General features: G+C 43.0%; 1 protein-coding gene and 1 long non-coding RNA gene across 2 annotated transcripts; one reads left to right on the plus strand and one right to left on the minus strand.

Moving 5' to 3' along the window:
* Positions 1 to 683: 683 nt before the first annotated feature.
* Positions 684 to 23,930, plus strand: snap29 (synaptosome associated protein 29). Its single transcript, XM_071354041.1, has 6 exons — positions 684 to 818; positions 13,229 to 13,459; positions 14,212 to 14,408; positions 14,733 to 14,818; positions 21,894 to 21,995; positions 22,207 to 23,930. The coding sequence occupies exons 2-6, from the start codon at positions 13,229 to 13,231 to the stop codon at positions 22,365 to 22,367; spliced, it is 777 nt and encodes a 258-aa protein (XP_071210142.1). The 5' UTR covers positions 684 to 818; the 3' UTR covers positions 22,368 to 23,930.
* LOC139545823 (uncharacterized) lies at positions 2,553 to 4,097 on the minus strand. The gene is made up of 4 exons (XR_011669147.1): positions 3,857 to 4,097; positions 3,260 to 3,739; positions 3,041 to 3,179; positions 2,553 to 2,936 (listed from the first exon to the last, which is right to left on the minus strand). It is a non-coding gene; the product is annotated as an uncharacterized lncRNA (long non-coding RNA).
* Positions 23,931 to 25,938: the final 2,008 nt, after the last annotated feature.

A 25,938-nucleotide genomic window follows, 5' to 3' on the forward strand; every position in this document is an offset into this window, starting at 1 on the left:
TATTTGACCTAGGATAGTGATTGAGTGCTGCAACAGATGACCTGGCCTCCACAATCACCCGACCTCAAACCAATTGAGATGGTTTGTGATGAGTTGGACCGCAGAGTGAAGGAAAAGCAGCCAACAAGTGCTCAGCATATGTGTGAATTCCTTCATACTGTTGGAAAAGCATTCCAGGTGAAGCTGGTTGAGAGAATGCCAAGAGTGTGCAAAGCTGTCATCAATGCAAAGGGTGGATACTTTGAAGAATCTAAAATATATTTTGATTAACACTTTTTGGGTGTCTACGTGTGCTATTTCATAGTTTTGATGTTTTCAGTGTTATTCTACAATGTAGTAAACAGTACAAATAAAGAAAAACCCTTGTGTCCAAACTTTTGACTGGTATATATATATATATCAGCGGTCTAAGGCACTGCATCTCAGTGCAAGCGGCGTCACTACAGTCCCTGGTTCGAATTCAGGCTGTATTACATCTGGCCGTGATTTGAAGTCCCATAGGGCAGCGCACAATTGGCCCAGCAATGTCTGGGTTTAGCCGGGGTAGGCCGTCATTGTGAATAAGAATTTGTTCTTAAATGAATTGCCTAGTTAAGTAAAGGTTCAATGAAAATATATAATAAAAAATGTTGTGTAACAAAGTAGAATGGATTTATATTATAGTCCAGCTGGGGGCGGTAATGAAACATATTGGATGCCAACTGCCGTTAAACTCCAAAGAAGAAGAAGACAACGGAAACCGACTTTTTTTGCTGATAATCAGCTGATATAACAACATTTCACCAGGCCACCGTCAAAAGGTTGTGTGGATCGTCAAAGTAAGTGGTTTAAACTTATTTTTATTTGGCTGTCGTTTATTGTTATAAGGAGAAGAGTGCTGTCCGTATATTTAACTAGCTATGAATTGTTAGGTAAGTCATCAGGGGCGTATGAAATACGTCGATTCTGTTGAAAACGTTTCTTAAACGGAAGCAAACTGAACGAAATGTGGAGGGACCTACCTGAATTTGTCCAATAGAACGTCGTTTTAGTTGCAAACGTTGCGTTTTCAACTCTTGTCTAGCTAATAATTACACCCCTGTGTAACGTTAGTTAAACTACACTAGCTAACACGTTAGCCAGCTAACTAACGGTAGTTACCTGTTTTAAACGTTGTCATGCTGAAATGTAATTTACCATTTTGATTTAATCACCAACTCAGAACGAAAGCAAAATATTCAGTCACACCAACTTGTTGATAGCATGACAACCACTTTTACCCATGGAAGATAAACCATTGAAGCTACCATTGAAGCTATGACCCGTATTACTATTTTACATTAAATAACGTGTTCATCGTACTACTAACATTTTGTTTGGTATGGTCTTCGGGTCAACAGCCCTAGTAGTAGGCTGGACAATAGAACGATTCAAAATTCACCCTAGGTTGAAAAACGGCATAAGAACGTTGGCAGAGCTGGAACGCTAGCGCGAGCCCATAGCATATTAATTGAACGTTCGCAGAGCCTGTTTTGACTAGTGTGTTGCTTAGAATTCCATTTCGCCTAAATGGAACAAATGTATCCCTTTTTATTTTACCACTAATCTATTCCTCGGACAACTCGTGTAGAAAGTAAACATCCGCACTTCAATGGTGTCAACTATGCCTACGTCTGCGTAATGAGAAATTAGGGAGGGGAGGGGAGGACTTCTGACTTTCTGGTCTAGTGATCGTTGACAACCGAATTTACATAATTACAAAGATGAGATTCTCCTGCTTTAATAAAATCTAAAAATACACAATGAGATATTTGACGAAATAGACCGACATTCATATCCATAGGAAAACAATGGGGGGAGCTCAGCGAAAAAGTATTTGGGGGCTAGCATTTGATGACTACCGAGCTCGCTGCCCAGACTTACATAACTCACAATAAAAATGGTGTCCGACTTGAAAAAAATCTAAATATACACATTGCGAGATTATTTTTTTTTACATTTAACTACAAACAACGTGGGCAGGTCTCATTGCCAACAATGGCAAAGCAGGCGGTGTGACTTAGAGCAATAAACTGGGAATAGAACGTTCGTAAGGCGAGTTGGTGCCACGGTGCTCAATAGCACTAATAGGAGCTGGCAGGGTGAAAATGCCCTAAAATAAGGCCTGTTTTTTCCCCCCATATTTACTTCAAAACGACGGCAAGCAGCTTGGAAATATGGTCATATTATGAAACGGGGCTCCACAGCGGATGCAATGGACTAGTTTTTATCAGAAAAAAGCGTTGTTAAATGTCTGGACATGATGGACACAACATTTTTGCCGCTTTTTTTTGTTGTTGATAAAAATGTGTTCATTGCATCGGCCATGGAGCCCAGTTTCATAACATTACCGTATGTCCCAGCTGTTTTCCGTAGTTAAGAAGTAATCATGAAAACAACCTGGGATTATTTTATGGCATTTTTCACCCCGCCAGCTCCTACGGGGTTCTATGCTAACCTTTTTCCCAAAGAGTACATGCGCTCCTAAATGAAAAGGAGCGCACAAAGAAATTTAGGAGCACAGTGAGAAATGTAACAGAGTTTATTAACAAACAATTTATTACATACATATTTATACAGCGTGTGTGTGCGTGTACTAAGGGACACACATCTGTGGAACAGCACATGCCACCAAAATCACACATTGACCCATGCCTACTTGACGCAAAGGATATCAGTTGTCCAGCTGCTTTTGTATGTTGGCCGTCTGGCACGCTTAGAGGTCAGCCAGCGGTCCACGGCAGGAGTGGGCTCGAACTCCTCGACAGAAGACCGCTCCAGGCTGATCCTCATCAGGTCTTCGGTGGTGGAGAGCTTCTTGTCGAATTCTTAATCCGGTTCTGCGCAGAGAAGCCTTGCTCACACTCGGTGGCTGAAATGGGCAACACCAGCATAAGCCGCACCAACTCCAGTATGTTCTAGGGAAAAGATTATATCTTCCAATTTCATTTAAACTCTTACCATTAACGTATCAAAACCAACCATAGGATACCATTACATGGACTCAGGACTGTTAGTCTACCTTGTAATCGTGCCTGTAGGGGTCCTTTGTCAACATGGTCTCCCACATGCCACTGTAGGACTTGTCCTTGAAATTGTGGCTAACCAGAAGTTTCAGCCCCTGCCACTAATCCTGGATTGCAGCCATGTTGCACCCCGATCTACAGGATTGAACAGAGCAAGTGAGTATGCAAACGTAACATTGTCTCATATGGCAATGCAGTGTCAAATAAATTCTTACCTCTCTAGAGGCTCCTTGAAATGCCTCATCAGGTATGCCACACCATCATCGCCAAAGGTGAGGAGGCTGGCCTGGTCTTCTGGCCATGTGTCAGGGTTTAGCATGCTGGAAGACAGCTCTAGTCTGTGAAAGTCAGAACAGAATCTTCGAAACAATTATTCTCCTCCCCCCCCCATGTCTCTTGTGCAACATAAAATAATAATTCTGTGGTATCTACCATTCCAGCACTTAGCGCACGCACACACACACACACACAGAGTATTGTGTAACATTCTCTGCCAGCAAATAAAACTAGATCATAGAGAATTAATTAGTTACAAATCTATGTGGCATACAGTGGATTGGGATTATGTGCCCCCCTGCCTCTCTCTGCATGTGGGCAATCACTCCCCCATGTTCACGGAGGCACCATCTGCCCCGAAGGAGATGCACTTCTTCATCCATGATCCTCCTCTGGGCCCTTGGTGGCATCCAAAACACCTTGAATGACAAATCAAAAAAACAATTATACAAAAGTATTTCTGACAAACTAAATAAAAGTATCTCTTATGAATAAACTTTACACAAGAATAAAGCCTATGAAGAGGAACAACTCACCAATGGCATGAGTGCTCAAGGGTCTGTTGTCCGACCAATAGATTGACTGGCTTCCCATCCTCCAACAAACGTACGTAGATTGGACTGCGTCCTCACAGAAACCTCTGTGGTTGGGGCATGCTTGTGGAATGTGGGACTTGTAGTTTTTAAACAATTAGCAGCGGGGGAAAAATAGATTACGGTAGGTTGTAATCTTTAATCGCACACTGTGCTCGTAAATATTTTTCGGTTTGCACATCTATTTTTAGGGGCAAATGCGAGTGAAATACTTGCATTGTAGAGCCCTGTTCTAATGAGCACCATAGCACAAACTAGTCTTCGAACGTTCTATTCCCAGCTCATTGTTTTGCACAATAATGCTAGCTTTAATGTTAGCAATGAGATCTACCTGCATAAACCTTATGGGTTTACCTCAGGAAACTTGACATTAATGCAACCGCTGTGTCAGATTTCAAGAAAACTTTACGGAAAAAGCACACCACGCTATAATCTGAGTACAGCGCTCAGAGCCCAAACAAGCCATACATATATCCGCCATGTTGTGGAGTCAACAGAAGCCAGAAATAGTATTATAAATATTCACTTACCTTTGATGATCTTCATCAGAATGCACTCCCAGGAATCCCAGTTCCACAATAAATGTTTGTTTTGTTCGATAACGTCCATAATTTATGTCCAAATACCTCCTTTTTGTTCGCGTTTAGTACAGTAATCCAAATGCGCAGGCACTAGGTCCAGAAAGTCAAAAAATTCCATTACAGTTCGTAGAAACATGTCAAACAATGTATAGAATCAATCTTTAGGATGTTTTTAACATAAATCTTCAATAATGTTCCACCCGGAGAATTCCTTTGTCTTCAGAAATGCAATGGAACGCAAGCTAACTCTCACGTGAACGCGCATGGTCAGCTCATGGTAGACCTTACTCAATCCCCTCTCATTCGGCCCCCCTTCACAGTAGAAGCATCAAACGAGGTTCTAAAGGTTCTAACAAGGTTCTAACAAGGTTCTAAAGACTGACATCTAGTGGAAGGAAGTGCAACATGACCAATATCCCACTGTCTTCAATAGGGAATTCGTTGAAAAACGACCAACCTCAGATTTCCCACTTCCTGGTTGATTTCTCAGGTTTTTGCCTGCCATATGAGTTCTGTTATACTCAAGGACATCATTCAAACAGTTTTTGAAACTTCAGTGTGTTTTCTATCCAAATATACTACCAATATGCATATTCTAGCTTTTATGGCTGAATGGCAGGCAGTTTACTCTGGGCACGCTTTTCATCCGGACGTGAAAATACCGCCCCCTACCCCAAAGAAGTTAAGGCAGGTTTCAGAGCTCTACGTGATTTCTGTGATTTTCTGAAATCACACACACACACAGTCAATGTGGAGTGACACAGTGTGAGGATAATAGACACACAGAGCCTGTAATAGTTACCTGCGTTTGAACTATCAATGAACCGTCAGACCTAGAGCTCTGAAACTTGATATACGTGTTCTAGAGCTCAAGTCGATAGTGCACGTGGCTCTAGAAGGTTCTCAGGCCGAGAAACAGCCTTGTACATTTGCAACGACTTCAATTCATTTTGACCATCGTGAAAATGACGACATTTTAGAAAAGTCCCAGAGTCACAAGACTAGGTGCACTGAAACCGCATCGGCCCATAGACGGACCCTGAAGTTTCTGTCCGATAGCTTCAGGGACCCCGTAGCAACGTCCGGAAAAATGTTCTGCGCTAATTAAGGTCGCTGCTTGGAATCTGAATGACCTATCCAGCTGAAATTCGGGGTCGCTTTAGCTAGGCCTATACATAATGTCGGAACTGGACCCGCAGCTAGAACGTAACTACGGGTTTAATGTTTTTATTGTGGTTTAAATAAGCATGCCCCTTTCAAAAAATGTAGACCTAAGAACAGATATAGACCTTGGTTCAGTCCAGACCTGACTGCCCTTGACCAGCACAAAAACATCCTGTGGCGGACTGCAATAGCATCGAATAGTACCCGCGATATGCAACTGTTCAGGGAAGTCAGGAACCAATACACACAGTCAGTCAGGAAAGCAAAGGCTAGCTTTTTCAAACAGAAATTTGCATCCTGTAGCTCTAACTCCCAAAAGTTTTGGGACACTTTAAAGTCTATGGAGAACAAGAGCACCTCCTCCCAGCTGCCCACTGCACTGAGGCTAGGTGACATGGTCACCACCGATTTAATAATAATGATAATCGAAAATTTCAATAAGCATTTCTCTACGGCTGGCCATGATTTCCTCCTGGCTTCCCCAACCCCGGCCAACAGCTCCGCACCCCTCGCAGCTACTTGCCTGTGCATCCCCAGCTTCTCCTTCACCCAGATCGCAGATGTTCTGAAAGAGCTGCAAAACCTGGACCCATGCAAATCAGCTGGGCTAGACAATCTGGACCCTCTCTTTCTAAAATTATCCGCCGCCATTGTTGCAACCCCTATTACCAGTCTGTTCAACCTCTCTTTCATTTCATCCGAGATCCCTAAAGATTGGAAATCTGCCGCGGTCATCCCCCTCTTCAAAGGGGGTGACACTCTAGACCCAAACTGTTACAGACCTATATCCATCCTGCCCTGCCTTTCTAAAGTCTTTGCAAGCCAAGTAAATAAACAGATCACTGACCATTTCGAATCCCACCGTACCTTCTCCGCTGTGCAATACGGTTTCCGAGCTGGTCACGGGTGCACCTCAGCCACGCTCAAGGTACTAAACGATATCATAACCGCCATCAATAAAAGACAGTACTGTGCAGCTGTCTTCATCGACCTGGCCAAGGCTTTCGACTGTGTCAACCACCGTATTCTTATCGGCAGACTAAATAGCCTTGGTTTCTCAAATGACTGCCTCGGCTGGTTCACCAACTACTTCGCAGACAGAGTTCAGTGTGTAAAATCGTAGGGCCTGTTGTCCGGACCTCTGGCAGTCTCTATGGGGGTACCACAGGGTTCAATTCTCTGGCCGACTCTTTTCTCTGTATATATCAACGATGTCGCTCTTTCTGCGGGTGATTCTCTGATCCACCTCTACGCAGATGACACCATTCTGTATACTTCTGGCCCTTCTTTGGAAACTGTGTTAACTAACCTCCAAACGAGCTACAATGCCATACAACACTCCTTCCGTGGCCTTCACCTGCTCTTAAACGCTAGCAAAAACTAATGCATGCTTTTCAACCATTCGCTGCCCGCCCGACTAGCATCACTACTCTGGACGGTTCTGACCTAGAATATGTGGACAACTACAAATACCTAGGTGTCTGGCTTGACTGTAAACTCTCCTTCCAGACTCATATCAAACATCTCCAATCCAAAATCAAATCTAGAATCGGCTTTCTATTTCGCAACAAAGCCTCCTTCACTCACGCCGCTAAATTGTAATTACTTTGCTACTATAGCCTATTTATTGCCATACCACCTCATGCCATTTGCACACACACTGTATATAGACTTTCTTTTTTTCTATTGTGTTGACTGTACGCTTGTTTATTCCATGTGTAACTCTGTGTTGTTGTTTTTGTCGCACAGCTTTGCTTTATCTTGGCCAGGTCGCAGTTGTAAATGAGAACTTGTTCTCAACTAGCTTACCTGGTTAAATAAAGGGGAAATAAAAAAAGGCGCTGTGAATTTTGGGCCTGCTCTGAAATATGTGATAGTTGGCTTCTAAAAGAGTTGGGTTTGGTGTCAGAATGATATCTTATTGACTGATGGGCACTGACTTGATGGCTGACTTTTGTCCAATTGCAATAATTTTAAAAGTGAGGAACCATCACTAAATTGACATGCAGAAATCAACACCAACGAGCGATGGAAAGGAACCACTATCACTGCCCTGCCATCCCGAGTTCAACGGGCCAGTCAATTGGGCATATCTGCAGTATTTTAGAGCATGCCAAATTCGTGATGGTAATTGCCCATTGAAAGACATTGCAAATGGACAGCCGTGCACCTGGTGATCGGAACGGGTTTCCAAGAGCACATTTTTAAAATGGTTTTTAATGCCTTTAGGGGGGTTGCAAGGGGTCCACGGCTGTGTAGGGAGCACCCCACCCATGCCCATCCAATAGGGAGCGCCCCTGGTAATGTTGGACGTTTTTCTAAAAATCTTTCAAAACACATGACAAATAGACCTAGGTTGATTCAGGGCTTAATATACACTGCTCAAAAAAATTAAGGGAACACTAAAATAACACATCCTAGATCTGAATGAATGGAATATTCTTATTAAATACTTTTTTCTTTACATAGTTGAATGTGCTGACAACAAAATCACAAAAATTATCAATGGAAATCAAATTTATCAACCCATGGAGGTCTGGATTTGGAGTCACACTCAAAATTAAAGTGGAAAACCACACTACAGGCTGATCCAACTTTGATGTAATGTCCTTAAAACAAGTCAAAATGAGGCTCAGTAGTGTGTGTGGTCTCCACGTGCCTGTATGACCTCCCTACAACGCCTGGGCATGCTCTTGATGAGGTGGCGGATGGTCTCCTGAGGGATCTCCTCCCAGACCTGGACTAAAGCATCCGCCAACTCCTGGACAGTCTGTGGTGCAACGTGGCGTTGGTGGATGGAGCGAGACATGATGTGCTCAATTGGATTCAGGTCTGGGGAACGGGCGGGCCAGTCCATAGCATCAATGCCTTCCTCTTGCAGGAACTGCTGACACACTCCAGCCACATGAGGTCTAGCATTGTCTTGCACCCAGGGCCAACCGCACCAGCATATGGTCTCACAAGGGGTCTGAGGATCTCATCTCGGTACCTAATGGCAGTCAGGCTACCTCTGGCGAGCACATGGAGGGCTGTGTGGCCCCACAAAGAAATGCCACCCCACACCATGACTGACCCACTGCCAAACCGGTCATGCTGGAGGATGTTGCAGGCAGCAGAACGTTCTCCACGGCGTCTCCAGACTCTGTCACGTCTGTCACATGTGCGTGTGAACCTGCTTTCATCTGTGAAGAGCACCGGGCGCCAGTGGCGAATTTGCCAATCTTGGTGTTCTCTGGCAAATGCCAAACGTCCTGCACGGTGTTGGGCTGTAAGCACAACCCCCACCTGTGGACGTCGGGCCCTCATACCACCCTCATGGAGTCTGTTTCTGACCGTTTGAGCAGACATGCACATTTGTGGCCTGCTGGAGGTCATTTTGCAGGGCTCTGGCAGTGCTCCTCTTTGCACAAAGGCGGAGGTAGCGGTCCTGCTGCTGGGTTGTTGCCCTCCTACGGCCTCCTCCACGTCTCCTGATGTACTGGCCTGTCTCCTGGTAGCGCCTCCATGCTCTGGACTCTACGCTGACAGACACAGCAAACCTTCTTGCCACAGCTCGCATTGATGTGCCATCCTGGATGAGCTGCACTACCTGAGCCACTTGTGTAGGTTGTAGACTCCGTCTCATGCTACCACTAGAGTGAAAGCACCGCCAGCATTCAAAAGTGACCAAAACATCAGCCAGGAAGCATAGGAACTGAGAAGTGGTCTGTGGTCACCACCTGCAGAACCACTCCTTTATTGGGGGTGTCTTGCTAATTGCCTATAATTTCCACCTGTTGTCTATTCCATTTGCACAACAGCATGTGAAATTTATTGTCAATCAGTGTTGCTTCCTAAGTGGACAGTTTGATTTCACAGAAGTGTGATTGACTTGGAGTTACATTGTGTTGTTTAAGTGTTCCCTTTATTTTTTTGAGCAGTGTGTGTATATATATATATATATATCAGTATCATTTGGTCAGTATAAATGCCATTTGGACATGGATCACTGACTTTTGGGTTCAGAAGCCACCTTCCTATGATCATATATGGACATAAAATCCTGATTTGGTATTTTCAATACTTATGTATGGCATTTGGCCATGGTTCACTGACTTGACTTCCTATGGTCATATATTGCAAATGGACAAAACATAGGCCTTGTGGATAAAGAAGACATAGGTATGTTCATATGGTTGTTATATATGTATTATTGACAAATCAAAACCATTTCTAAAAAAGGGTCCAGAACGCACTTTTTTAGAAGGAGTTGTGTTTTTGAAGAAAAAATAAACATTTTCAAAATTTGACCCTTGGAGCTTGACTTTATGTCCGTTTGCAATATGAACATTTACAGTGGAGCGTGCTCGCCATCTTTGGGATTTTTACTGTATGACATTAGGCATATGCCAGTTGCCATAAGCTTAGAATGAACTGCCGTCCATTTGAGTGGTATTTGCGATCGTGTGTATGTTTCGCCCAATGGCAATATGTTGCCATTAATTTTTGTCCATTTCATGGGGGTCTTCCCTTACCATGGGACACCTCTCTGAAATGCCATGTTACATGCTTAAATCCTCGCCCGAACGGCACTATTTCGATATTGAGATGAAGTGGATGTTCCTGGCATTTGGATGCTCCTCTCGTATGCTCCTCAGTACTGGGTCAAGGTGAGCCCATGTGTCTGTGGTGTCGTGTTGAAGACAGGCTGACAGTGACGCAAATGACTCCACCCTGCCCCCACCGATATAACTCCAGTATGGAGGGTTACCTGCTGGTTGCCACCTCAAATTTGTTTTCTTTATTTCCCTGGTGTATTTACAAGTGTAGTTCTGACTAGTCTGTGAACCACTACATCATTCTGGGTCAGGGTCTCAATCTCCTCAGTCTTTCAAACTGGTGCTTGATGTTATAAATGTGTCTGGAGAAGTTTGAGAGGTGGTCCTGTGTGAGGTCCACCAGCTTTCCAATGGAGGTATGCCTCTTCTCAAGAAACCCATTCCTCACTTCCTTCTCTTCAGTGGGCCCATCTTTGCATTTCTTTGTTATTGGTACAGATTTAGTGACCCACTCCTCCCATACGATGATGTTTGCTTTCGTTGAAGGATCCAGTGCTGTGTAAAATCTTATGCTTGCAATTGCTGCATGTCCTGTACATGCAGGACATGTCATCGTCACTACACACAATGGCCTGTATAGTGTCCCTTGCGGTCATAGAAACATCATCCCCAAGCTGGTGCAGCTTCTTTATCTTCAAGCCAAAGTTTTCATGCGTTTTGCAAGCACATGTTTCTCTGTCTGATTCTTTGCTGGCCAATCCAAAATGGCTTAAGTTTAAAGAATTGAGCCTTAGATTCTCAGACAAATCTTTTATGAAAATGTGCCATAGTGTGCATTTTTTTAAGGCTCTCTTACGGAATATCTGGCCCTTTTTCTGAATTTCTCCTGTTTTCCCATTTATTACAGTGGAGACTTCATCTTGATGAAGGAAGCGGCTAAGAAGTGTGCGCATTAGTTTTCACTTGATGTTATTGGGTAATGTTCTCTGACCTCTTTGTAGTTTTCTTCTGGACCTCTCTGCCTTCTATGTTGACTATTACCTGCTTCCTCTTGGTCATCTCAAGTCTTTTCTTTAGGTTGACCTTCTCTTTGGTCCTCTCCAGAAGTAGCGCAACTTTGACCTCAATTTTGATAGTGTTTTCTTTCTTCTGTTCCTCTTTTTGGGTGATTCCTTTGGGGTAGATGTCTTCATTGGTCCTGGTGTCTGTAGATATGTTCATTCTTTTAGGAGTTGAGTTGATGGCAGGGGCATTTACCTGCTGAGGTGAGAATGGCTGTTCTCTTGGAGGCTGTGTCTTCTAGAAGATTTTGAATGACTTAATTTTGCTTCTTGAACGTGTTGAAGTGTATAATCTTGCTCGCTTGATGGTGTTATGTCCAATACAGCTATTAGCGATTTCTTTTTTCTGTAATATCTTTTGAGTTCCCCTGCCACTTTTCTTCTTTATGTTGCTTCTTTGTCAGATCTTTTTTTATTGATTTGACAATTTTGCTTTCGTTTTTGAAATCTGGAAATGGAAAGGAAGCATGACATGAAATGAGCATGTCTGAAAGCATAGGGAAAATCTTACTGTTATGGACACATCATCCTATAGTAAAGACTGAATGGCTTACAGACTGGAATCCTATAGTACAAACTAGATGGCTTACTGATTGTGTGTGATGGACGTGTGAGCTCGCATATGTAGACTTCCTAACACTGTAGGGTATTGACTTCCTATAGACACTGTATGAGGGTGTAGGCTTCCTATAGATTATACAGTTGAAGTCAGAAGTTTACATACACCTTAGCCAAATACATTTAAACAAAGTTTTTCACAATAACTGACATTTTAATCCGAGTAAAAATTCCCTGTCTTAGATCAGTTAGGATCACCACTTTTTTAAAGAATGTGAAATGTTAGAATAATAGTAGAGAATTATTTATTTCAGCATTTATCACATTCCCTGTGGGTCAGAAGTTTACATACACTCAATTAGTATTTGGTAGCATTGCCTTTAAATTGTTTAACTTAGGTCAAATGTTTCGGGTAGCCTTCCACAAGCTTCCCACAATAAGTTGGGTGAATTTTGGCCCATTCCTCCTGACAGAGCTGGTGTAACTGAGTCAGGTTTGTAGGCCTCCTTGCTCAGACACGCTCAGACAAGCCATTTTGCCACAACTTTGGAAGTCCGCTTGGGGTCATTGTCCATTTGGACGACCCATTTGCCATCAATCTTTAACTTCCTGACTGATGTCTTGATGTTGCTTCAATATATCCACATAATTTCCCCTCATGATGTCATCTATTTTGTGAAGTGCACCGGTCCCTCCTGCAGCAAAGCACCCCCACAACATGATGCTGCCACCCCCATGCTTCACTGTTGGGATAGTGTTCTTCGGCTTGCAAGCCTCCCCCTTTTTCCTCAAAACATAATGATGGTCATTATGGCCAAACAGTTCTATTTTTGTTTCATCAGACCAGAGGACATTTCTCCAAAAAGTACGATCTTTGTCCCCATGTGCAGTTGCAAACCGTAGTCTGACTTTTTTTATGCTGATTTTGGAGCAGTGGCTTCTTCCTTGCTGAGCGGCCTTTCAGGTTATGTCGATATAGGACTCGTTTTACTGTGGATGTAGATACTTTTGTACCTGTTTCCTCCAGCATCTTCACAAGGTCCTTTGCTGTTTTTCTGGGATTGATTTGCGCTTTTCGCAACAAAGTACGTTAATCTCTAGGAGACAGAACGTGTCTCCTTCCTGAGTGGTATAACGGCTTGGCTGATTTGATTTTCCCATGATGTCAAGGAAAGAGGCACTGAGTTTGAAGGTAGGCCTTGAAATACATCCACAGGTACACCTCCAATTGACTCAATTATGTCAATTAGCCTATCAGAAGCTTCTAAAGCCATGATGACATTTTCTGGAATTTTCCAAGCTGTTCAAAGGCATAGTCAACTTAGTGTATATAAACTTCTGACCCACTGGAATTGTGATGCAGTGCCTGCTGTGTCCACTCCACTGTCATAACTCTGCTGTTCTGTTGAAAAGATGGCGTACCCCAGAACCCACAACCCATTTGCAGATGATGAGGAGGAGGAGCAGTGCCGGTCAAGTGGGGGATTTGATGACCCCCAAGAGAGGGGAATGAGTGAGGCAGAGAGCAAGCAGAGATGCCTCCAACAGGAAGTGATGCGTACGGCCAAGTCGGCGGTGGACAGCAGCCACCGCTCCCTGGGGCTCATCTATGAGTCGGAGAAGATCGGCGCTGAGACTGCAGAGGTAAGCCTATGCATTCAGAAAGTATTCAGATCCCCTGACTTTTTCCACATTTTGTTACGTTACAGCCTTATTCTATTTCAAGCTACACACAATACCCCCCTTTTAATTAAAAAAACATGTTTTTAAAAATGTTTGCAAAATGTTTTTATAACTGAAATATCACATTTACCTAAGTATTCAGACCCTTTACTCAGTACTTTGCTGCTGGAAAAACATCCCAACATCGTGATGCTGCAACCACCATGCTTCCCCGTAGGGATGGTGCCAGGTTTCCTCCAGACGTGACACTCGGCTGCAGGCCAAATAGTTATCTTGGTTTCATCAGACCAGAAAATCTTGTTTCTCATGGTCAGACTCCTTTAGGTGCTCTTTGGAAAACTCCAAGTGGGCTATCGTGTGCCTTTTACTGAGGAATGGCTTCCATCTGGCCATCTGGCCACCATCTGCGGAGATGGTTGTCCTTCTGGAAGGTCCTCACACCTCCACAGAGGAACTCTGGAGCTCTGTCAGAGTGACCATTAGGTTCTTGGTCATGTCCCTGACCAGGCCCTTCTCCCCCTATTGCTCAGTTTGGCCGGGTGGCCAGCTCTAGGACGCTGATCTGTAACTTGGGGAAAGTTCACCCTGGAGCATCTGTATTATCAAAGTCCAGCATTGTTAGATGTATTTCTCCATGTTTTTGGCCAACTGTAAAGAGTGATACAGCCGAGTGCATTTGATAACATTGATTTCCTCTCTGTGTCCATCCGTAGGAGCTGATGCGTCAGGGGGAGGCTCTGAAGAGGTCCGAGAGGATGGTGGACAACATGGGCCAAGACCTGAAAACCAGCCAGAAACACATCAACAGCATTAAGAGTGTGTGGGGAGGCCTTGTCACTTACTTTACGGCCAAGCCTGAGACCACCAAGCCCCTGCCAGAAGAGCCTGTTGCCTACCAAGCCAGCAGCAAGTAATGCCCAGTCCCTCCCTGCTTATTCCTGTACCTCTATCTCTTTACTCTGGCATGTGCTGTTGCTATATACATTGCTAGTGAAAAACTTTTCATGGGGTATCCCAAACATTCCACCATCAGTAGCCCTGCCATGTTGCCCATACAGGTTCTGTGTGAAGAATGAAGAGGTGTAAGATGGCAGTAGAGGGCTCACTTACACTGCCGGTCTTTACTTTTTCTGTGTTCAAGTCTCTGATTAAACTGTGAAGTGTGTAATGTCTTTAGTATTTGGTCAAAGATCATCCTGACTTGAGTCTCTGACTGTGTGTGTGTGTGTGTTAGATTGCAGAATGCCATGTCTCACAGTCAGGAGCATGAAGGCAAGTACCAGGCCAGTCACCCCAACCTGAGGAAGTTGGACATTGGAGGTAAGGCCACAAACCTCAGCCACAGAATAATATCTCCTTTGTCATCCCTTGTTCCCTTTCAGTTGGTCAACTTGGTACAACACAGCTATGAGGAGTTTGTGTGCTAGAGTCCTCTACTGAAGAATATTATAATTACGTTTGACAAGGCCAGTGAACACCATGCCTCACTGGGAGCTCTGCCTTCCACAGGTGATAAACCCGAGGCATGGATTAATTCCTTCAATTCTTCCGCTCTTCACCTTGAGCTGAGCAGAACAATTTACGAATTTTAAGGATCATTTTCCGTTCCAATGTTATTTATCAGGCTTTACGCCAACTTAACTGTCTTATGTAAGGAGGGCGTGCTCATCCTTCTGGACATTGTGTTAAAGTTTGGTAACTAGTTTTGTGAAGTTCCCTACAATTTGTTAGTTATGCTTTGGCCTGTTTAGCCTCGCTAACTGGTTGTTATTAAGATGACCAGCACGAACGAGTCGACAAAGGCTGGTTTGAGTTCACGATCTTGCCCACAGTCAATGTCTTTGAATGATACTCATGAGTGTTGTATGTCTCGGCTGGGTACATGCTCAGGCTGCCCTGGATCGAACCAGCCCATGTATATTCATTATGTATCTTATTTATCACATGCGCAGAGCATACAGATAGAAGCTTTGAGTGAAAAATCTGTCCGACACCTCTGTTATAAGCCCAATCAATACGCAATAATTCTTAATATAATCGTTTTTTGGCCAAGATTCAAAAGAGCTATTTTTATTTCTCAATTGGTAACTGAATGCAGGCTTCATCAACACGTCACACACCACTTTGCAATGAGCTGGAGGCAGTATGCATTTTGAAAACACATACTTTTGTATATATAGTGTATGTATGTGGACACCCCTTCAAATTAGTGCAAATTGGTTTCAAAGAAAAAGCCATCTCAGACTGATCAATAAAAAAGATTAAGATGGGCAAAAGAACAGAACAGACACTGGACATCGCTTCTTCACTGTTGACATTGAGACTGGTGTTTTGTGGGTACTATTTAATGAAGCTGCCAGTTGAGGACTTGTGAGGTGTATGTTTCTCAAACTAGACACACTAATGTACTTGTCCTCTTGCTCAGTTTTGCACCGGGGCCTCCCACTCTTTCTATTCTGGTTAGAGCCAGTTTGCGCTGTTCTGTGAAAGGAGTCGTACACAGCGTTGTACGAGATCTTCAGTTTCTTGGCAATTTCTCGCATGGAATAGACTGATTTTTTTGCCTGTAATGGAACCCACAAATGCTGATGCTATAGATACTCAACTAGTCTAAAGAAGGCCCGTTTTATTGCTTCTTTAATCAGGACAACAGTTTTCAGCTGTGCTAACATTTTTGCGAAAGGGTTTTCAAATGATCAATTAGCTAATCCAAGTTTAGCATTTTAAAAGGCTAACAACATGCCATTGGAACACAGGAGTTATGGTTGCTGATAATGGGCCTCTGTAGATATTCCATAAAAAATCTGCTGTTTCCAGCTACGATAGTCATTTACAATATTAACAATGTCTACACTGTATTTCGGATCAATTTGATGTTATTTTAATGGACAAAAACAAACTTTTGTTTGTGCGTATGTGTGCTAGCTAGCAGATTTTGCTGTTTTGGTACTGCCCATATGTAGATTGGTTGGGAATGGCAAAAAAGAAATACATTTACTTAAGAGTTAACTCTGCAAATGGCTGGGTGATTTTGATTAGTCAATTGGTCAATAATATAATACTCTTAGCAAAGGTGTTTATCTTTAATTTACAATCTGTAGAAACTATGAGAATATAAATATTTTGTGAAACAGCACAGTGGATAAATATATGGCAGCTAGAAATCAACCTGATGGTCTTCAGGGATAGATTGGAGGGGTTGAGGGTTGCTGAAGGCTGGGACTAAAAACAAACAAGAGTTTACATTAGTTATGTCTGAAATGTATGTATAAGCTGGAAGTAAAAGCCTAAGTGTTGTTGTCCATTCGTTTACTCAATTTAGGGGGGAGTAATAAACATTTAATATATGTAATATATAATTAGTTTACTCCAATTAGGGGTAATAGGGTTAGGGAAAATATTAAAGGCAGAAAAATATATATAAAAGTCCCTTTTTCAGGACCCTGTCTTTCAAAGATAATTTGTAAAAATCAAAATAACTTCAGATATTCATTGTAAAGTGTTTAAACATTGTTTCCCATGCTTGTTCAATAAACCATAAACAATTAAGGAACATGCACCTGTGGAATGGTTGTTAATTGCCTACTGTCTGTAAGCTGTTAGTGTCATAAGGTCACAGGTATGAAAACGTAGGACACTAAAGAGGCCTTTTTACTGACTCTGAAAATCACCAAAAGAAAGATGCCCAGGGTCCCTGCTCATCTGCGTGAATGTGCCTTAGGCATGCTGCAATGAGGCATGAGGGCTGCAGATGTGGCCAGGGCAATAAATTGTAATGTCCGTACTGTGAGATGCCTAAGACAGCGATGCAGGACGGACAGCTGATCGTCCTCGCAGTGGCAGACAACACCTGCACAGGATCGGTACATCCGAACATCACACCTGTGGGACAGGTACAGGATGGCAACAACCACTCCCCAAGTTACACCAGGAATGCACAATTCCACCATCAGTGCTCAGGCTGTCCGCAATAGGCTGAGAGAGGCTGGACTGAGGGCTTGTAGGCCTGTTGTAAGGCAGGTCCTCACCAGACATCACCGGCAACAACGTCGCTTGACCAGACAGAACTGGCAAAAAGTGCTCTTCACTGACGAGTTGAGGTTTTGTCTCACAAGGGGTGATGGTCGGATTCACGTTTATCGTCTAAGGAATGAGCGTTACACCAAGGCCTGTACTCTGGAGCGGGATCGATTTGGAGGTGGAGGGTCGTGGTCTGGGGCGGTGTGTCACAGCATCATCGGACTGAGCTTGTTGTCATTGCAGGCAATCTCAACGCTGTGCGTTACAGGGAAGACATTCTCCTCCCTCATGTGGTACCCTTCCTGCAGGCTCATCCTGACATGACCCTCCAGCATGACAATGCCACCAGCCATACTGCTCTTCCTGTGCGTGATTTCCTGCAAGACAGGAATGTCAGTGTTCTGCCATAGCCAGTGAAGAGCCCGGATCTCAATCCCATTGAGCACGTCTGGGACCTGTTGGATCGGAGGGTGAGGGCCAAGGCCATTCCCCCACCCCAGAAATGTCCGGGAACTTGCAGGTGCCTTGGTGGAAGAGTGGGGTAACATCTCACAACAAGAACTGGCAAATCTGGTGCAGTCCATGAGGAGGAGATGCACTGCAGTACTTAATGCAGCTGGTGGCTACACCAGATACTGACTTACTTTTGATTTTGACCTCCCCCTTTGTTCAGGGACACATTATTCAATTTCTGTTAGTCACATGTCTGTGGAACTTGTTCAGTTTGTCTGTTGAATCTTATGTTCATACACATATTTACACATGTTAAGTTTGCTGATAACAAACGCAGTTGACAGTGAGGGGACGTTTAATTTTTGCTGAGTGGTATGTATTTATATAAAAATGGGACTCGACACCTGGATTTGGTCTTATGTAGCTAAATTGTGTTTTACATTTGATAAAAGTAGAGAAAATGGGATATCTAGGGCCTCCCGGGTGGCGCAGTGGTCTTAGAGCACTGCATCGCAGTGCTAGCTGCGCCACCAGAGTCTGGGTTCGCGCCCAGGCTCTGTCGCAGCCGGCCGCGACCGGGAGGTCCGTGGGGCGACGCACAATTGGCATTAGCGTCGTCCGGGTTAGGGAGGGTTTGGCCGGCAGGGATATCCTTGTCTCATCGCGCTCCAGCGACTCCTGTGGCGGGCCGGGCGCAGTGCGCGCTAACCGAGGAGGGCGGGTGCACGGTGTTTCCTCCGACACATTGGTGCGGCTGGCTTCCGGGTTGGAGGCGCGCTGTGTTAAGAAGCAGTGCGGCTTGGTTGGATTGTGCTTCGGAGGACGCATGGCTTTCGACCTTCGTCTCTCCCGAGCCCGTACGGGAGTTGTAGCGATGAGACAAGATAGTAATTACTAGCGATTGGATACCACGAAAATTGGGGAGAAAAGGGGATAAAAAAATTTTTTTTTTAAATAAAGAAAATGGGATATCATACACTGCATTTTTGAGGAACAATGGGAAAGTAATTCTGCTTGAAAGTTGATATTTTGCCGGTTTTGATATCTAGTGAAGAGCTCTTTGTCTACACCCATTCAGCATCGTTCACACCCTCTTAAGCTTTAGCCTCACCCATCTCGTTTTGCTCTCGGAGCGTTCAAAGCGTACGCTTGACGCTCTGGCCGCTGATTTGTTTACCTCTGGATAACATGAAACAGCCTAACCAGCTCTGCTGGCAACAATTTCATTACGCTTTTTTGCCGACGTTTACTGACACCGGCCATATTCAACAGGTGTTGTACACTTTAGCTTAAGACATGTAGCTAGCTAGCTAAACAATGAACCTAGCTAGGTAAACAACGTCATGTAACGTTAGCTAATGAGCCAGCCAGCTAGTTGAACAACAATGAACATAGTGCCAAATCATGTCATTACTACCCTGCATGAATCTGCTGGGAACTAACCAACCAGGTTCAATGTTGGCTATCTAACATTAGGCTCTAACTAGCAAAGCAAATGGCTCTGGGATACAAATAATAACATCATACATGTAATGTTAGCTAGGGAGCCAGCCATCTAACGTTAGCTAACAGTACACTTTGAAATTAAACCACTTTCTGTCAAAATTAGAAACGTGTAATATCTGAAAATGTAGCTAGCTAGACTATCTTACCCGTATACATCATCATGCATAATGGATGCGTCTCCCTGTCACGGATGCCATGCCACGGTTGCCCTTAGTTTGAAGTTGTAATCCGGAGACACGTGTTTTCTCCATCTCTTTAGCTATCATACTCCAATTCCACTTATTTCAAAACTCGATCCTCCAGAAAGTGGAGAGCAACACTTATGCAGCTCCACTACATGATTCATTTTTTAAATGACCAACAAAGACTGACCAGCTGAAATAGACAGTTGTGAAATTGTTAGATTACTTGTTAGATATTACTGCATGGTCAGAACTAGAAGCACAAGCATTTCGCTACACTCGCATTAACATGTGTATGTGACAAATAACATTTTATTTTATTTGAAGCCTTCTATATGGCAGAACAATCCAAACTCCTCTCGGCATGTCCAGCCCACTCATTATCTAAGCCAATCATGGCTAGTGGGAAGGTTGCTGACTTTTTTTTTTCTGTGGCTTAACCAACAAGGCTCATAATTTAACAATTGTATATTTACAGATGGCATATAAGTTTGTTATTAAGGCACATGAAAGTTCACATTCCAGAAGGCATTTCGATGAATTTTTTTTCTTCAAATGGCTCTCCTGTGGAGTCGTGACTTGCGACATGCGCCTAGTTTCCTGAAATGGGTCACGTGTGAGTGTGTGTGTATACACACGCACGTTATGACAATAACTGCTGTTCCCTGAAGGAGGGAACCTTGATAGAAGCCACAATCTGTAATATTACATTTTATGTATGCTGCCGGTCAAATGTCCAGTGCCACATTTTCAGAACGGAAACCCTGTTACGTGCCCACTCCACCAGGTGTGTTTTTAAATGGTTGCCTGTAGGAGATAATTGTGCTGCGGCAAGTTTGGCATCACCATGCTTGGATGGCACTGCCCACAGTGTGCTTACGGCAGGGGCAGGAGAGGGTCATTAGGCATCGCGCAACAGGTTTTCCTGTTGCGTTGGATCTCTCGGTCTGCCGTGGGCCATTTTAATTTGGTGTTTGCTTGGGGTGTGATTTCATGTCCTCATCGTTGTGTACTACCGAGTTGACTGACTGAAAGAGAACATACAGTTATGGCTATCTACTGTTCCCTGAAGGAGGGAAACGATGTTCGGCCCTCTGGTTTATCACCTGTGGAAAGGTGGGGCTTATTAGCCATGTCAGCCGTGATTCGACTGTAGTTCAGGAGAGGGCGCTTGCGTTCACTACTCCCCATAACTGTGTTGTACCTCATTTCCCTCCTTCAAGGAACAGTAGTTATGACTATATGTTGCACACGATTATTTTTAAATGTATTTTGTTAACCCATAACCAAATGTTATTGGTTCATCCTTTAATTGTAGTTGTGGCCAACACAAAGTAAACCAAAAACACCCCATCTCAAACATACGTTTTCAAAATGATAAACGCAACAATTTCAAAGATTTTACTGAGTTACAATACAGTTCATATAAGGAAATCAGTCAATTGAAATAAATTAGGGCCTAATCTATGGATTTCAAATGACTGAGAATACAGATTTGGATCTGTTGGTCACAGATACCTTAAGAAAAATAAGGGTGTGGATTAGAAAACCAGTCAGTATATGGTGTGACCACCATTTGCCTCATGCAGCGTATAGAGTTGATCAGGCTGTTGATTGTGGCCTGTGCAATGTTGTCCCAAGTTGCTGGATATTGGCAGGAACTGGAACAAGCTCAATAGGTGACATGTCTGGTGAGTATGCAGGTTATAGGAGAACTGGGACATTTGTAGCTTCAAGGAATTGTGTACAGATCCTAGTGACATGGGGCTGTGCATTATCATGCTGAAACATAAGGTGATGGCGGCGGATGGAACCACAATGGGCCTCAGGATCTTGTTGCGGTATCTCAGTGCATTCGAATTGACAATCAATAAAATGCAATTGTGTTCGTTGTCTGTAGCTCATGCCTTCCCATACGATAACCTCACCGCCACCATGGGGCACTCTGTTCAACTTTGGCATCAGCGAATAAGCTTTTTGTGCATATATAAAATGTCTGGGATCTTTAATTTCAGCTCATGAAACATGGGTCCAACAGTTTGTTGCGTTTATATATTTTTGTTCAGTGTATTTCCTGATTATGTGACCTCACATACTTTGGCTGAGACAGGCCCTTCTGATTTTTTGATAACTTTTATGCAAATGCAAACTTCTTTATTTAGCTCATATTTCATAAATCTGGAACACTTGTCAGCTACTTTAAGCTACTTTATCTCCTCCTGTGTGTGGTGTAGGGTTCGGCGCATTTGCATCAGATGACAGCTCATCCAGTCAAAATGGCTACCCTGCAAACAGACAGCTTAGAGCCGCCCACCAGACACTGGACAACAACTTAGGTAAGAGCCTTCCAGGACCTATGGGGAAATAACAATTACATTTGTCTAAATTTTATTCATGACTTTTGATGGCGATCAACAAGATTCCAACTCCTTATCAGCAGTAACATCTGTTTTTGTGTGAAGCCGAAAGCAAATTTCCACGTTTTGTGGAGAATTAAGTTTTTGTTTTTTTATTCTAATGAACCCCTGTTTTCTTGAACTGCTCCAGATGAGATGTCCCTGGGCCTGGGAAGGTTAAAGAACCTAGGACTGGGCCTCCAGTCTGAAATTGAGAATCAGGATACTTCTCTGGACAATCTGCTGGGCAAAGTGGACAAGCTGGACCTCAAGATCAACAACACCAACCACCAGATCAAAAACCTCAAATAATAAGTCCCAAACATTCTGACTCACCTGTCAGACACCGGTCAACTCAACTCCCCTTACCTGGGTTTCGCTACACAGCAGCTCTCTGTGCACCAAGATGTCTTATTCCTCTGATAGAGTACCAATGTTATTGATACTCTAATGAATGATATTCATTTCTTCAAACAGCTCCACATAAATGCATAGACCACCCTGTTCTTGACGATTTATGATTTATCTTGTGATTTTTAGAAAGGAAGGATCTCTGAGTAGGACCTGTGTAGTAGGTTTAAAGGGTAGTTGAGAAGTGTTAATGGTCTGTTATTGTTGCCCTCAGTTTGCATTGTGGTAAATTGCATTTTAATTCAGTTTGGTAAATTTAATTCAATTTCAACTCAGTGAGGGATCCTCTTTGAGAACAAAGGGCCACTTGCATTCATGAATTGAATTTAAGAGTCTGCTGACTTGACATGCTATTGGCCCCAACCTTGATCGCTGTGTCCAGAAGCCAGAAAAATAAATTGAGTGTGGTGCTTGTTTGAAACTGGAATGTCATACTGTGGTATGTATGCTGCCTGCTGATTAGATGATTCATATCTAATTTGTAACTTTTGAGATGACATCCCCACAGAACTCAAATTAATGATTCATTACATTTCTTTAGACTCACCCACACTCTTGTACAAAACACCCCCCCCCTTGCTGGACCTGTGCTTGGTTCATGTAGAAATAGACAAAGAACCACACCTGTTCCCCTGGAAGAATCAAGTGCCATCCACTCGTCTTACACCAGGTCTTAGGCTCGAATTCAATCTGATGCGCATTATAGAGTGCTGTCGACAATGCACCTTTTTGAAGGCAATTTTTTTCTTCCCGTTTTGCGGAAGTTGCATTCACGGTAAATGCTTAAATATGTCACACGTGCTCCAACGCGTCTCGGATTAAATATCGGCCTTTTATTTGGGGATCTGAAAGAATGTAGCCAAGTGGTTAAGAGCGTTGGGCCAGTAACTCGAAAGGTCGCATCTCAGAGAAACATCTGTCGACGTACCCTTCAAGGCACTTAACCCTAATTGCTCCGGATAAGAGCGTCTGCTAAATGACTCAAATGTAAATGGGCAACCTTCATGTTGATTTAACCTATCCTGTGACTTAATGTTTGTAGATGAAGAAAGGAAGCCACTCTACGCTATTGAAATGCACCCCCAGTGTCTCACAACACAAGTGGCTTCTTGTATGTGTAGCCTCTTATGTTTCTCATTGTTTTTGCAAGATACCGCTCCAAACTTTGACATCCCTTCAGAAAAGTAGCAATGTGTGGAATGGAAATTGCATTGTTAATTCTTCCTTAATTTCCTTTTGCTTTTGTTGTGATAAATCGCCTCGTGTATAATCTATTTTGATGTGATTGAGGAGAATATTTAACAGAATGTGACGGCTCTTTGTCTGAAATGTCTTCTGCAAACGGAAGGAACATTTATGCATTCCTGTGTGTGCACAGAAGTATATGAAACCTCTGTATTACCTTTTTACAAACGTCAATGTACACATGCTGAGAATATGGTTTAAATACAGACTTTAAATTGAGAGAGATGTATTCTGTTGTCTTCCTAGAGAAGTAGACGAATATCCCGTACTCTAACTTGTTTGTGAAATGTTGAGGTTACTAAAACAGCTGTAACTTTTGATCTGAATATAATTTCTTGTCCAAACTCCAGATTTGAGTACCAGAGAAGTAGACGAAGCTGGTAAGCCTTTTTTTTTGTGGTTGCAAAGTGGAATTGTTAGCTGATTTGGGTCAAAAGTTGCATGATTTCACTCACAGGAAGTGATGTCACAATGGGGAGCCTTAGAATCTTGAGAAATCCCATGTTAGCGGATTTGGGGGGGGGGTGAACGGACTAATAGTTTAACAGATATCAAAAAGTTGTATACAAGCAACTCGATCGAGACCATTCTGCACGTTTTTGAAGTTGGAATGGCATTTCAAGTTTAAACGGTGTAGGAGTAGCGTGCGGAGGAAGAAGAACAACTAAACTTTACAAGTAAAGTTGTGGGGCTAGCTAAAGCCCTTTAAACGTTTGTTTGTGGTAGTGAACGATGTGTAAAAATTTCATTTTTAATTCCCATCAAGTCAGTAGTTAGATGTGTGGTTGTGGATACTAGATGTGGTCAGAAGTTGTGGTTAGTTGTGTGTATGTGGTCAGTAGTTAAATGTGTGATCAGAAGTTGTGTAATTGTGAGAGAATGTCAGTTGGAAGTGATGTCACAATGGGAAGCTTTAGAATCTTAGCCTCTCCTTTTAATTTTGGCCTGCAGTGTCAGCAAATATCTTATCAATGTTCCAGTTTGGAATCTCAGTATTGACACAGAGCTATTTTCAGCAAGCGAGGCGTTACTTAATGGTAATCGAATGGTAATCCCAAATTGTTTATTTTTTTCCCCGCAGTTGACAAGCAGAGAACTCTCTTGGTTTAGTGGTCAAAATGATAGCAAATTCATTACTTTCCAAACAACTAACTTCTGACATGATTTACAGAGGCTTGAAAGACGGGCTCTAGTTAGATTTGTGGCTTGATTTGAAATCAGACTTCGTATTTGAAAAGCAGATTAGGGGAAGATTTCATACCTTAAATGTCTCTAATTTGTTGCGTTAGTGGTCAAAAATGGCAGCTGTGCTGTAAGTTACATAGTGAAATATTTAGATTCTGCAAACAGATATGAACAGCAGAGAAGTAGACAAATATCCCATACGCTCAATATTTTGGTCTAACTTGCTGCGGTAGCGGTCAAACCGGATGTTTGCAAAAATGTTACAGAAAATGTTGATGCGGTTACTTAAACTGCTGTAACTTTTGATCCAAATAATTTGTCAACGGCAGATTTGAGTAGCAGACGAAGCTGGTATGGCTAAGTGGTTGCAAAGTGGAATTATTCGCTGATTTGCATCAAAAGTTTCATGATTTCAGTTCGAATGAATGTCACAATGGGGGAGCCTTACAAGTCCCATGTTAACGGATGGAGTGTAAGAAGATGACAAAGTGAGTAACGTAAAAGGTTGTATACAAGCAATATGATCGAGACCATTCCTGAGTTTTTGCTGGAACAGCGTTTCTAACTTAAGCGCTGTAGGAGGAGTAGCATGCGGAAGAAACAGAAGTATGACGAATATCTAAGCTTAGATGATAAATTGTGGGGCTTGCTTAAGCTCTTAAACTTTTTGTTGTTGTAATGAAAAGTTAATTTTACTCAAAGCACCTAAAAATATAGTTAAAAAAATTATTGGCCTGGTTACTTTGACAGACTATATCAACCTCATTACTTTGGACAGTGCGTGGAAAGTATTGGTACCAAGTTCCCATTTTCCATATGCACAAAAAGCTTATCCCTCAAATTTTGTGCACAAATGTGAGTTTCTCCTTTCCCAAGATAATCCATCCACCTAACAGGTGTAGCATATCAAGAAGCTGATTTAAACAGCATGATAATTACACAGGTGGTCCTTGTGATGGGGACAATAAAAAACCACTAAAATGTGTTTTGTCACATAACACAGATGTCTCAAGTTGAGGGAGCATGCAACTGGCAAGCTGAC

The sequence above is a fragment of the Salvelinus alpinus genome, chromosome 19 (assembly GCF_045679555.1).
Source record: "Salvelinus alpinus chromosome 19, SLU_Salpinus.1, whole genome shotgun sequence".
Taxonomy (NCBI): domain Eukaryota; kingdom Metazoa; phylum Chordata; class Actinopteri; order Salmoniformes; family Salmonidae; genus Salvelinus; species Salvelinus alpinus.

What these genes read in the sequence shown, in the direction of transcription:
- snap29 (XM_071354041.1), top strand. Translation starts at nt 13,229, where the DNA reads ATGGCGTACCCCAGAACCCACAACCCATTTGCAGATGATGAGGAGGAG. An exon ending in TCGGCGCTGAGACTGCAGAG is followed by an intron (nt 13,460 to 14,211) that starts GTAAGCCTATGC and finishes GTCCATCCGTAG; the next exon opens with GAGCTGATGCGTCAGGGGGA. An exon ending in GAGGAAGTTGGACATTGGAG is followed by an intron (nt 14,819 to 21,893) that starts GTAAGGCCACAA and finishes TGTGTGGTGTAG; the next exon opens with GGTTCGGCGCATTTGCATCA.